Below are 14,381 nucleotides of genomic sequence, written 5' to 3'. Positions count from 1 at the left end.
AAAAACAGAAATACATCCACACAGTAGATCCTGCCATATGCAAAAAAGATCTTTATTACATTCTTTAAACCAGATACAGTATCCATTGTACAATAATATCACTAAATGTGTTTAATAACTTTTCAAGCTTTCTATTAAACGCATTAATGAATAATGTCTCTTAGTGGTAGTGTGTGATTGTGTGTATGTGCCGTGTGATGAACTGGGTGTCACCCAGCCCTGTGCTCCATGCTGCCTGAAGGAGGTCCCCCCCATGACCCCCACCTTACAAAATGGATGGATGATTAGATAATACGTATTGTATACAAATCTAAAGTAATTATTGCATAATAATTATATATTTTATCATGTATATGTGTACATACATACATACATACACACACATATGTACACATCCTCGAGAAGTTATTAAACACCAAAATTACACACAGTCATTATCTCCCTACCATTTTAAAATGTCAAAATAAGCTTCTAGGACAAAGTTCTTGACTAAAAAAAATAACTATTTTTGGTACTTTTCTCTTTAAAAACATTCTCCATAAAAAAATAGAATTACAATTTAACAAGACAAAAAGGGGAAACAAAATACTAAAACAGGAAATAAAAAACTGAGTAGTGGGAGATAAACAAAAACAATCCAACACTAAATTCAAAGAATAAATCCAAATTTATATTTTATTCGTAATTTTAGATTCTATGTCTTCTACAGTTCAGGCTCAAAAGACCTGTAATAACATCGATATCAGACGAGGGTAAAGTCTTTGATAATTCTGTGATTAGCACTCACAAAAACATCCACTGTACACAGTGATCGAGGTGCAAGCTCTTCTATTCTGTGTTAGGTGTGACGCTAGGCTAACTGGAGAAGACACCATAGGACAGAGAGCCTAGCTATCTCCCTGAGCGATTGTGTGTATACATTTAACATCACCTCCAGGTCAATTTCAATAGACGTGGACAGACGAGGACATTTGCGAAGATTCCACTCTTCCAGTCTTTATTTTCGATTGTGTCATTAGCTTAAATCATAATACTCTTGTTTCCATACACTTTTTATGCCGTGTTTGCTTCTGTCCCTGTGCCAAATAAGCTTCTGGGGGGGGGGGGGGGGGGGTGGCACCGTTGAGGTGTATCACTCCCCAGCTGTGGGAATGGGAAAGACTGACTATTGCACAGTCCCATCACGACACTGTATGTTTCAGCACCAGACGACAGATATCCTACCACGAACTCTGACAGTAAAAGGAACAGCATGGGGGATGCCGCACTGTCCCAGCAGTGCAGAGTGAGATCTTGTGCAGCTGAGCTTATGTAACTGGACGGCATAGTTGCAAGAAAACACTCTCTGCTCACAATGCATATTTGTGATTGTCTAACCATTAAATCACTGGCCGGTCTTGCCAACTTGATATATCTAGAACTTGTCTTCAGGCTACTGACCGTTGTGTAATATCGAGTGTTTGTGTGCTGGAACTCGGCACACGGGCGCATTCAGCACACCTCAGAGACGTCATCTAGGGAGGTTTCTATCTTCCAGCTGCATCTTTAAGCTCAGAAGTTGGAATCCGGGGCCCAGTGGACTCAGATGACGTCATCGCTGGCACTCAGCAGTGCAAGACCAAGCCTGACTCATCACAAACAGAGCAGGGTAGGTACTAAATCGCGTGAGACACAGCTATCCCTATCAATTTATCCCTCATTTTCTTTTGCACCGAAGAACACACAAGAGCACATATAAAAAATAACAAATAGTCCCAAACTCGGGGGGGGACTGAGGGCTCTGTCAGCCCTCACATGTGTCAAAGTGGAATGGCGACGCAGGACCCGAGCGAAGTGAGTGAGGAGAGACACTGATGCAATGCTGACTTCCACTCAAGATTTACAATGCAGATGGACTCAATTAAAACTGCAGTCTGTTCCGAGTAAGGCTACCTCGGTCTCACTGGCTGCAGGGGATTTCTGTCACTCCCGCTCCGTCCCGCCTTCTCTCTCACTCCCAAAGTTTGAGTGCAGTTTGTCTTTTCCCGCCTCCCCCACTTCTGCTATTTTAATCTGCTCTGATTCCACAGTCCATAACTGAGGCTTCCGCAGAGGTGCAGTGCAGTGTGAGAAACGACGGGGCCACTCCGAGTCAGTCCGCGAAAAAGTGGCATTAAAACTTCCCGTCTTATCAGTCACGCCGCTCACTGCAGCCCGTCGTCCCCACTGAGCGTCTCCGCTAAAGCCTTTTCGGCTGAGCTGCGCCGCTGCAATTTCCGGGGGCAGCATGTGACGACTTCAGGAGGGCACCGTGCTTAGAGTGTCAATCCTCAGAGCTCTGGGAGTAGAGGGGGGAGAGCAGCGGCACCAGAGACGCTCCATCCCCATCTTAAGCCCCCAACCCCCGAGGCAGTCACTGGGGGACCGTTTCAGCTCCACTATCTCGCCTGACCATCTCCCTCTGTCTCTCACACTTTCTTCAACGTTTCCTTGGGGACACACGTTCACGATAAGGTGGATTTACACACTCATTAATAAATAAAAAAAGGTGCTTATTTTGGCATTCCCGGGCAGGAACAGGTAGTGCGTATGAGCTCGCCTACTGCATCTTGAAAAGAGCAGCTCCAAAAGGTGCCTACTGAACATGCCCCAATGGACACAGGTCAGTGAGTTACTGCACTGCGCCAGTGCAGAATGATCTTCCACCCTGCTGGTGCATATCTGTCATTACAGCATACTGCCGAATCCATCACACGGTGAGCTTATGTCACACTGAACCTATGGTGAATGGTATCCTAACTTGGTCCCTTCATTTGTTCAGGGGATGAAATGGCAAAGAAAAGGGCACTATCGACAATAGCCGGGCCCCGGATCAACAAACAGGCATCACAGAAGCACAGCCGTAAGGGAAACAGAACACGGGTACATTCACGATCTGGGCTGGGGCTCTGGGGTACATTCGTGCTCCGCTTGGGTGGAGGGATGGTAGAGATTCGGGAGGGCGAGATGTCACATTACAGGGCACTTCAGGTTCCGGGGGTCGTACGTGAGGTGAACAGGGGGAACCGCTTTACAGCCTGGGACGTTTCTCCCGACAGTGTGGCGGTATGCAGGGGACGGCCTACGAGAAGTGCACCACCCTCGTGTAACGGCTGCACTGGATTGGGCGTCACAGAAGAAACCCAAGATGGGGGCAGCGTGTCACAATTTATTAAAGTGTTGCGTGCGGGATTGTCGCAGAGTTGCTGGTGGCGTTTTGGGTTTGTATAATCCTCCCAAATCGCTGTCTCTGTCCATTTCAACACATCTCTCTCTCTCTGTATCCTTCCATCTTGCTCTCTGATCGGCCTTAGCTCACAGTGGAGTCCGGGAAGGTGATTTCACTCCCAAACACCTCCTTGTAGAGAGGGGGGAAACTGCACGCCGTTTCTGGGTGAACCAGGCGAAAAAACTCAAGCTTGTCGATGTGAAGGTTGCAAATGGACTTCATCATGGGCAATTTGGACACCATCTTGGACAAAGAGAAAAAAGGGAGAGAGAGAGTAGACATGGTTTTGGTTATTTTTTATAAGCCACCTACTACTAAAATGTATACTGTGATATTGGCTGCTTCACATAAGAAAATAAGAAGTCAAGTAAGCTACCTTGGCCAGTTTTTCCTCACTAGCGCCCCCCCTGTGGAGACAATGCTGCAACGCAAGATAAACCCTCTCTTGCAGCTTCTGAACCTGCTGGGTGTCAGTCAACCACGGTCGGTCTGGAATAAAAGAGACAGTGCATGTGTGCCCAGGGCCCCTGAAGCTCCAGAAGGCCTGGCTTCGAAGCTGCTGCCCCGTGTACCTGTGCATGAGACCTACCTGGTGACAGCAGGACAGCGGCACTGAAGAGGGCCATCTCCTCCTCGGTGAGCTGCAGCCGGCACAGGCTCTTTGCCAGGTCATACACAGCGCTGACCAGGTCGTCGCAGCCTGCAGGGGTGGAGGGGCATAGCTGTGTGTCACTCAGCCACTAATTTTCTATGTTTCCAGAGTCACTTCCCTGAGTTTGCCAGAAATTTTTATTTTTTTAGTAGTTTGTTTAAATCAAACATACTTGACTCTTAGGACCATTTGAGAGTCTGTTGTTCTGTTGTTCATATATTATTGAACATTTAAAAATAATTACAGCAAGTTTCACTCAGGTAAGAAAAATTCTTTAAACTGCCTTTAAATTTAATTACAGGGTAGGGGTGTCGCTAAAGATTTTGAGCCCCCTACCCAGACCAATCCAATTAAGCTCCAAACTCTTTAGAGCCCCTGTCATTCAGGGGCCCTTGGAATCGTCCTGAACCCCCCCCCCCCAACTTTATGGCACAGTTATTACTGGGATTTAAAAATGCCATTAAATTATAAAACCAATGCGAGCATGACCACAAATGAAAGAGAACACCTGGATTTTCACGATGCAGGCTAATAAGGTAATGAAATCTCACCGAGAGCCTTGAAGAGCTGCACACCAGCGTGCTTGCCGTCAAAAAGCAAAGTGCTGTTCAGTGGGTTGTAGACTCTACACATGCGGATCAGGAGAATGTCTAAACATCCTGGGGGGGGGGGAGCACAGAACGAACATTAAAAGGGAAGCGAAGGAAAATGATTCACAAAGGGCCAGAATAGGTAGATAGCGTGCAAAGAACAACAGGCTCATAGGAGGTTTACTTACACAAACATGTTCTGAGGCCGGACGAAAATGATTGGTTCAGAGAGGTAACCAATCGGATTGTAGAGGAGGCGGGTCTAAGCAACTAGAGGAGGCTGGACCAACCAATCAGATGTCTCCTATACAATCTGATTGGTTATCTCACTGAACCAATCATTTTTTGTACTGTCCTCAGAACATATTTGTGCAAGTAAAACTCCCACGAGCCAATAACAGAGCAGTAGGGAGTCTGTAATTAACATGGAACGACTCCAAACATTTTGAACATAGAGCTCGGGAATATTTTTGTTTTGGCTCACATGCTTATAAGGGGTACTTATAGTGACCTGCTTTGAGAAGGATTATCTGGTCATTCTGACACAGGTCCAGGAAGCCGGCAATGCGCTTGGCGAACTCCACCACGTATTGGATGGCGTTGGTGATCTGGTGAGCACATTGCTGCCACATGACCTCCGCAGACTGGAAAACAAGAGCCGGGGGCCACATCCGTTAATCCTATGAGCGTGAGACGCTGGCGTTTGTAACCGCACTTCGTTAACATGCCGGGGGTGTACCCTGAAGGATCAGCAGTGGGTGAAAGAAACAGAGCGACCCAGTGTGAGAGGAAATCGAACCCAACATCATACGGCAGAGGAGGTTACTCACTACTGTGAGTCACTACGGACAGATGATTCTAAACAATGCTATGATCAATACAGTCCCAGAAAACACCACTTGTACTATATGTATAGTATACATACATCATCACTGTCCAATAAAAAACAAGCATCTCCAAAAATTGAGGCACCGTTAGCACCCTTAACAGTGAACAGTTTAATGTTTTAAATGGACTCACATGGACTGTTGCCAGCAATGGCTATGTCAACGTCAACTAGGCATAAACTAACCTCACTTTATATTCACAATAAAAAAGTGATGTTAGCTAATCTAGCTATCAATGTTGTTAAAATTAGTTATATAAAGTAATCCATGCAAATTACCATCATGAATATAAATGGTAACCAGTACGAACATAAATGGTAGTATAGATGACTTCATAAGACATCTTTTCATTGGCCAATTTGATGTCAGACACTATCAGTACATGGAGAAGAATGGGCGTATTCCTATCTATAGTAAAAAGTCACAATGATCAAGAAATGAACATGGTTTTTAATCGTTTAGCGACGATATGAAGAACTGACTCAGCACTGTAGTGTTGTAGTACATCACCTTGCTCTGGTAGATACGGATCTCCTCAGGTGTGTACTGGTTCCACATGAGACTCTTCAGCTCCTCTGTGCTGTACTGACACGTCTCCAGGTGGGACTTCACCACACTCTGGGTAATGCGCTCTAAAAAAAAGGAAAAACTCCTTCCAGAAACCCACGAGACATGGATTTGCACAGCATCACAAAGGCAGCCCTAGCTGAAGGGGATGACCCACCGATCTCGAGCAGGGAGCAGCTGGCGGGGGAGCCGTTGAGGAGGGAGTGTGCGAAGAGGCTGGGTTCGTGGAGAAGCTGATACTCGTGGTCGACCAGGCTGCCGTCTGCGAAGTCCAGGCTGCTCTGCTCCGGCGAGCTCTGCGTGGACGAACTGCTCCCGGCGCTCCCTCCCAGGAGCTCCAGGGCACAGTACTCGCTGGCGCCCTCTGGTGTTAGGGGCAGGTCGAAGAGCAGTCCGTCAGGCAGCGTGGTGATGTCGTCGAGGTCGCTGAGGGCCGAGCCGGAGCTCCTGCTGTAGGCTCTACTGTGGACGGCGTTCTCGCCCCCGTCGTCCCGGATCCCGCCACCGCGCTCCTGCGTCTGCTGGTGCTTCTGGACCTCGGCATAGAGGCTGTCTCGCTGCTTTTTGGACATGCGGCCAAACTTGACGGCTATGGCACAAAGACGGCAAAGAGAGAAGATTTCGTGACGATGATGATCATGTGAGACATACTGTCGGTCCACGTTTAGCCGCGCTGTATTGTCTACGGGTCACACTGAGCGGCCCGGTGACGACCGCGGTCCGTCTCCTTACCATCGCGACTCATCCCCAGTGCCAGGCACTTCTGCAGACGGCAGTGCTGGCATCGGTTGCGGTTGGTGCGGTCGATCAGACAGTTCCTCTGCCGGGAGCAGGAGTACATGGCATTGTTCTGCTGACTACGCCGGAAGAATCCCTGTGTGGACAAACCCCACGAGGAGAAGTTAACACGGCTCACGAGGGACAGAGAGAGAGACAGGAAGGGCCGCGGCTCACGAGGGACAGCGAGAGCGACAGGAAGGGCCGCGGCTCACGAGGGACAGAGAGAGCGACAGGAAGGGCCGCGGCTCACGAGGGACAGAGAGAGAGAGCGACAGGAAGGGCCGCGGCTCACGAGGGACAGAGAGAGCGACAGGAAGGGCCGCGGCTCACGAGGGACAGAGAGAGCGACAGGAAGGGCCGCGGCTCACGAGGGAAAGAGAGAGCGACAGGAAGGGCCGCGGCTCACGAGGGACAGAGAGAGCGACAGGAAGGGCCGCGGCTCACGAGGGACAGCGAGAGCGACAGGAAGGGCCGCGGCTCACGAGGGACAGAGAGAGAGACAGGAAGGGCCGCGGCTCACGAGGGACAGAGAGAGAGACAGGAAGGGCCGCGGTTCACGAGGGACAGAGAGAGCGACAGGAAGGGCCGCGGCTCACGAGGGATAGAGAGAGCGACAGGAAGGGCCGCGGCTCATGAGGGACAGAGAGAGCGACAGGAAGGGCCATGAAAATGGGCCCCGCCCCGACAGAGCAGGTGCTGAGCAATATGTATCCATACACACGGTTTGTTATGGTTTGCTGCAGGGTGTAAACAGATCTGTATAAATGATGCAGGAATGTATGGCAACACACCCATGTAAAGCGCCTTGGGGCGACTTTATTGTGAAAGGCGCTATATGAAAATAAATGTTATTGAACTGAATCTCTACGTAGCGCTGTGTTCAGAGCTCTCACCTTGCATCCTTCACAGGTGATCACGCCATAGTGGATCCCAGATGATTTGTCCCCACAGATTTTACATGGGATTACTTCAATTTGAGCTGGAGATAAAACGAGAGGGAACAGGAGAAAACACTGATAACGTGGTCTGGAGCAATAGCCCCCCCATTGAGCAATAGCTCCCCCTTAAAGATCCCCCCATTGAGCATTTTTTCCCCATGCAGCCTACAGTCTTTCTTATAACTGCTAAAAAAATCCTGTAATTTCTCTGCTTTATTCCTGACAAGAAAACCCCTATAAAATCTGCTTACCACTATTCTTACAGAGAAGTCAAGTTATCTGCAAGTGGAAATTTCAGCAGTACAACACCTTGTAAAGATTGCAGCCAATATATGCTTAGACCTGTTATCGCAGCGGCTGAATTAATGGCTGGCATTAAAATGACTTTGCAATGATGGTAATAACAGGCACCTTCAAGTAAATCACGCGGCGGTCAAACACAATAGTGCACACAGTGCAACTGCAGCAGAATATTATCAGGAAGATAGAGCTTTATAAAGTAAGCATTCGAACCTCTGGCCCGGGTGCTGTGAGGCTACAGTACTGCCCACCAACCCACCTGCCTATATTTACAGCCTTCATTAACAATGGGGTTCAGACCAGGACTGGGAATTAAGTTACTGAAAATTAATTGGCTCAAAAAAAAAATAAAAAAATCTACATGATTCTGTACACAGCTGTTGCTTTCTTTTCACCCAGTTAGTTACCTAAAAGGCAGCTCCCCCCCCCGACCCCCACCCCACCCCTAACAGTACAGCAGGCCAGCTGCATTAGATAGATCAGGTTTCCTTGGCTCATGTTCTGTTTGAGGCACAAGTGGAAGCTACCTAGAAAACGAGAGCCTTCCGGGCTGCAGTGACGCGTCGGCGGGCCGCGTCGGCCTTTTCTTTTTGTGGCTGCGCCTCGTGACGCAAGGCGTTAGGTAACGTCTCATTTATAGCAACAGGAAAGAAGCGCGCAGCTCGGCGGCTGGACGGACGTTACTCAGCCAGAGAGGCCTGCGGGTCACTTAACGCATCACCTATGGAGATATGAAGGGAAGCACGGTCGGCGTACGCCGAGACAGGTTAATAAGAACAATCCGGAATGTGCCCCGTGGGCTCGGGCTTTGAGGAGACGGTGAAACCTAATGAGCTGCTAAGTGGAAGGAGGGAGAAACCGAAGAACAAATGTCATGGAAAGCGCCCTTTGCACTCTCTCCCTCTCCCATGCCGCCCAGTTCCCTGTCGCCCCCACCCTTTCTGTGTTATATAACTGCCTTCTGGCTACATTCCACCATTCCACAAACACGCTCATTCAAGGGAGGTCACCCTAGCAACGCCGGAATGGGCCCGCCCCCCTCTGCCGCTGCACTTGCTGCTCATTGGCTCCCGTGCGCTTAGCTCCGCCGCTGGCTTGCTGCTTTGAATGTCAATCAGCGGCAGCACGGTCAGGCTATGTGGACGAGCTGTTCTACTGACACACTTTCCCACTGAACGGCAAGGGGGCGGTGGTGGGGGGGGGCTGTGGATGGTGGCACAGTGAGGACAACAATCTGATTCCTGTTTTTTTAAGGTTGTAAGGTAGACCAATCAGAAACGACAGTGAATGTGGCCCTCTTCTTCACTTACGAAAACAGACTTTAACATTCCAAAGCCAGTGAACCCTTGATAATCACATTCAAAAGGTCACCGTAACGCTTACTGACATTAATGAATATATAACTGGTTAAAAAAAAAACTTCCTCAAGATGCAGGCCGTGTGGAGTTGAGGGCACTACCTACACGTCGTGAAAAACAGCGACGCAGTAACTTATACGGACTCCGAAACGTGTAGCATGCGACCGCAGTTTCAGCTGTCTCTGCACGCTGACATAAAACTATTTTTAATTCAGTCCCCAGTCACACAGCAGAAAGCCAGGGGGCTGCAGTACAAATAGGCCTGCAGAGACCAGAATTACATAAGCTGCTTTTCATGTTATATTTCCATAAAACATATTTTATGTCCACACTTTTGAAATGTACGTTTTACATTGTAAAGAGTAGGCAAATGAATGTAAGACACATCAATAACTAAATGGCATAATACAACATAAATAATTGCTGCATACTTATAACAAACATGAATACAATATGCCAATAAATTAATATTAGGAGGGAATCTGGGGGGGGGAGGAATCAATAAAAATCGACTAATAAAAGATTAAGAGGTTATTCTACAACCATTTAATATAGATGGGAATGCAGAGAGGGGTATTCTGTGACCCCCAGACTGCTGTCATAGTGATAAAAACGATTCCGGTAATTGCTCCAGGTCACTGTTCTGTGAGCCGTCAGGAAGTACTGCAGTTAACACAGTCCAGTTTCACACTGTAACACCAAGCATTTCGCTGTATTTATCAACACTCCAAGAATCATGTCCTCGCGTTCTTGGAGGGAAAAGCTCTCCTGCAGATACACATGCAGTGAATGCCTTAGGCAGCACACGGACGAATGTGGATTACACCCCCTTTTCTCTGGTGCTGCTGAAAAAATTAAGGATTTCTATTCTGGTATTTAGCCTTTTATATCCTTTGGACTACACTGCAAGGAGGAGATATTCAAACATTTATCAGAGATATTCAGTTAAACACGTCATTGTTTGCCCGTCTAGCATGACAAGAGACGTATTACAAGGCACTCAGTAAAAGCCGAATAAAAGGTGAGTCATGCAGATTCTTCCATAGCCTATTCCCATGAAAGGTTACAATGCACTTTTCTGTACATTTTGCGCAGTCGGTCACCCAGAGCATAATTTGCTTCGTTACAGAACGCCAGGCTGAAGTCTTGGTCAATTGCTGAGACTTTGTCCTCTTATCTCCCTTTATTAAGTGACCTGGCTGTGTCCAAAGGTTCTGTTTAGCTTATACATGGCATCTGCACACCATGTCCTCGGTTTAGCCTCCGTTATGAGTGTTTCATGTGCAGCCAGCGCTTTCTGGTCTGGGCTGAAACCCATAACCCCTCAACTGAAACACAGGCCAACAGGGGACCCCCCCACATTCATCATCTCCCAGTTCATAGGGCCTTTCCACTCTTAAAAAGAGCATTTCTGAATAGATATAATCAGATATATACACACACACACACACACACACACACACACACACACTCAAGCCTGCTGCCACAGAGCCACCTGGGTTTGCTGATTTTTGATTCATCTGCTAGCAAACAGGTGTGATTGGGCATCGACTGAATTCATTGTCAGAGATCTCGGTGGAGGAATAATATCCGCTCTCCTGTTTTTTTCCCTGCATACATTGTAAAAATGAGCAAATATATTTATGTCACATAACGAGTGACAGTACAGCTCAACGAACAATTAGGCACATGAATGATTGACTGAACCTAATTAAGGCTCATACTGTTTTTACTATTGTTTGAATACTCAAATGATGTAAGCTGCGTGACATGTAACGCATCATGGTTGCATAAACGGGCTCACGCTTTTATTGCCTGTTATTTGTGATTGGTAATGGATGCTACATGACATTTTTTTGCAGTTCCTTTAAGCCTCATTCACTAAAATTTTGGCTGGAGCAAAAAACCAGCCATCAGAGGAGCCCCCCTGGATCAGGACTGAGAGCAACCGGCAAAGAGCAACGACGCCAACGGATAATAGCAGCAGTTTTTACTGTAAAAGGGAATTTGTTGAATCACTCATGCCTCCTGGTAAATCTAAAAATATCTATCTACTCGTATAATTTACTCCCTGACAACCAACACAGACTGAGGTGCTTAATTTTGTAGCGCCATTCTCTTACATAATTTACTGTGGCCATTTTTAAAATACTATTATTTAATATAGATATACATTTAATAATTAACTTCAATAAGAGATGTGAGAAGGCAATTAGCAGGTGTGGAAAGTAAAAAAAAAAAAAAAAGTACAGATATCAGTTTATTTTAACAATAAGAAAAATCATCCATGAAAGGATACTTGTAAAATGGCATCTACATTTTCCTTGGTGGATTCCCGTCTCCCAGTGCTCCCAGTACTGAAACACGCTGCGTCATCTGCCCTCTGCCCAGAGCCATTCCTCACACACCAAGGGGATGCATCTCAGCTATGGTCTGTGGCCTGACAGCTGTCAGATTGTCAGGCAGTCAGACCCGTGAGCAGCTCCGCATCCAGGCACAAACACGCAAAAGCTTACAAAGGAGGATGCTGAAAGGCTCACTGTTTCTAGCACTCCCCGAAACCAGGAGTCTGTGCTGCACCAAGCCCCACCGTGAGTATGGTGGCCACAGAGCAGGGAATGCACCAGTACCTGAAAATTAAATGCATTATGACCGGGCACATGCTATAGTCACCCTGAAGCTGTTTTGTGCTGAACTGCGCCAGCGCTTGGCCAGCATTACCAAGCTCACTGTAACTAATCGCTCCTTTGACACAGTGCTCAGCTTCACCTGACACTCTCCGAGGTATCAGCTGACTCTAAGTCCCTCTGCTAGCTATTCCACAAGGTCTGTACTGATCCCAGCTTGGGAGCACGACTGCGGTTCATGTGGGTGCTTCTCAGTCGTTTCTGTTATGACTGACAGCACCCCTACCTCCCCGCGGTGTCGACAGCATCAGGCAGCATCGTGCCCAAAATGCACTGCCACGAGCCTGACACAACCATGGCACAGAGCGTGGGGAACCTGGGCTATTCTAACCACAAAAATAACACACACACACACAAGTGAAGGTAACTTTCCTGGTTTTAGCAAGTAATTCGTGCAAACCAAGCAAAACTCTGCATTCGGAATAAGGCTGTAGAGATTTTAAGTCAAAACGTCACTTAGAGCAAAATTGCCCCTTGAATTGGCCCTAACCTGACAAGGAAATAAAGATGGATCACATCATCATCAATCACTCTGACTGTGGTTTATCAATCTCCGAGATTTGTTGACTGGTTTCCTCTAAATGTTTTTTTTTTTTTTTTTTTAATACCAAGAGACTTCTTACACGAAAAGTAATTTATTCAAGTAAACCGAAACATTCTCCCTGACATCATACAACAGCAACAATAACAGCAAAAACCAAAACAAGAGTAACAATGATACTACTACTACTAATAATAATTAATAATAATAATAACGTGGTAAATGGAATCACAGCGCGCTCTGTACTGATATGATGCAGGCATTTCATTTGGATAAATGCAGTTTAAGGTTTTACGTTCATGGCTACACTTTTCTCAAAATTCAAAACAAAACCAGCCGATTCCTTACTCCCCGATTAAGATCAGACTGCCACGACGGCCCGAATAGGGCCCGCCTCCTTAATGTGCCGCCATCCCATCCCATTACATCCCTTCCTTGCTCCCCTTTAAATGCTGTGTAATCCTCAATGACAGAACTAGGTCAATGGAACAGCCAAGCCTCCCTCTCCCTCGCCGCACACGGCCGGCCATGCTGGCGATCAGAAAACAACAACACGCGCATCGCCGCGTTAACGCCGGCTCGCGCTCCACCATATTAACGGCAACAAAAATCAACAATCTCAAAAACTTCACTGTCATATGGAAAACAACATAGAACTCATATTTAAAACTTATAAACGACCACCAATTGCAAAGAAAATAAGTATTATATACAGCTGTATATCAATATAAATGAATCACTCATTACGTGTTTGCTGTAGTTATTATTCTCCGATTTATAAAGAATTATTTGCTTTCACTTATACTGTCACTCGCATTACTACCCTCCCCCGCCTTACATAATTGAGACTAGTTGCACGCTAACAGCGACCGAAATACACCGTCATTTTTTTCCCTTCGATTTCAAGAGCTGAAGCTTATGAAGAAGCAGCTCAACCACGATTCATTTAAAGTGAATGACATGCAATCGTTTTCAAACATTACCTACAACATTTACTGTGTGTATTCCGCGCCGATTAGAAAAACTGCTTCATTCGCGCACTGTTGCTCGGTAAACTTTGACAAATTTTACACCGTCTGCGCCATAGAAGTGGCGTCTCGCAGATAAACGGCTATCTGCCTTAATCCTAGTCAATCAATGTTATTTATGCAGACAGCACCACGATACAAACTTTAATCAATTTTACACATAGTTTGCGCAACGAGGACGGCAAAAGAATTGTCTTGAACGCGCTTAAGAATTTTCATGGAGGTAATGGATGATAATTTTGACTCACCTCTCATCTTTGTTATATTATCTTCGAGCCATGCAATAACAAACCATTAAAATAAAAGAGGTAAATACAATTACTAAATATAGTTCTTAAAGCTCCGGGTTGGAGCCTTTGAAAAAAATGAAAAGAGAAGCAAATCCTCATATGTTTCAGAAGTGGCGCCTGTCGCTAAGCCTAATAAAATGCCAGTGAGTGTTTACGGACGTTTCGCCGCGTCCTCCGTAGCGCTGGAACTGTCCGCTCGCTTTGCTGCTCTGTCTCTGCCTCCTTCCCTCCCCTCGCTCTAACCTACTTTCGTCGCGTGGACTCTCACATGATCCCGCTTCGCTTGGCCCGCCTCGTGCCCCGCGAAGCGGCGCGCGTCGTTTCCACGCGCTTAAGGAGGAGCGGCGCGCGTGGGAAAGTGTGGCAGTGTGTCATAACGTCGTCGTGGGAAATTGTTGTCTTGTCGAACCCTGCGGCGTTTTCCTGCGTTATGTGTGCTTTATGTGTAAATCGTTAGGGAGCAAAAAAAAAATACATTTTGTTCTCCAGAAGTTCGTTTTCTATCGTTGTTATCGT

At 46.8% G+C, this 14,381-nt stretch overlaps 1 protein-coding gene across 1 annotated transcript; it reads right to left on the bottom strand.

The window, feature by feature from the left end:
• Positions 1-33: 33 nt before the first annotated feature.
• On the bottom strand, positions 34-14,181 carry rorca (RAR-related orphan receptor C a). The gene is made up of 10 exons (XM_023843932.2): positions 13,824-14,181; positions 7,617-7,702; positions 6,676-6,817; positions 6,101-6,532; positions 5,887-6,008; positions 5,001-5,133; positions 4,451-4,558; positions 3,837-3,947; positions 3,624-3,736; positions 34-3,490 (listed from the first exon to the last, which is right to left on the bottom strand). Exons 1-10 carry the CDS (start codon positions 13,828-13,830, stop codon positions 3,329-3,331), a joined length of 1,416 nt encoding a protein of 471 aa, XP_023699700.2. The 5' UTR covers positions 13,831-14,181; the 3' UTR covers positions 34-3,328.
• Positions 14,182-14,381: the final 200 nt, after the last annotated feature.

The sequence above is a fragment of the Paramormyrops kingsleyae genome, chromosome 15 (genome assembly GCF_048594095.1).
Source record: "Paramormyrops kingsleyae isolate MSU_618 chromosome 15, PKINGS_0.4, whole genome shotgun sequence".
NCBI classification, from domain to species: Eukaryota; Metazoa; Chordata; class Actinopteri; order Osteoglossiformes; family Mormyridae; genus Paramormyrops; species Paramormyrops kingsleyae.
This window is presented reverse-complemented; position numbering and strand designations above follow the sequence as displayed.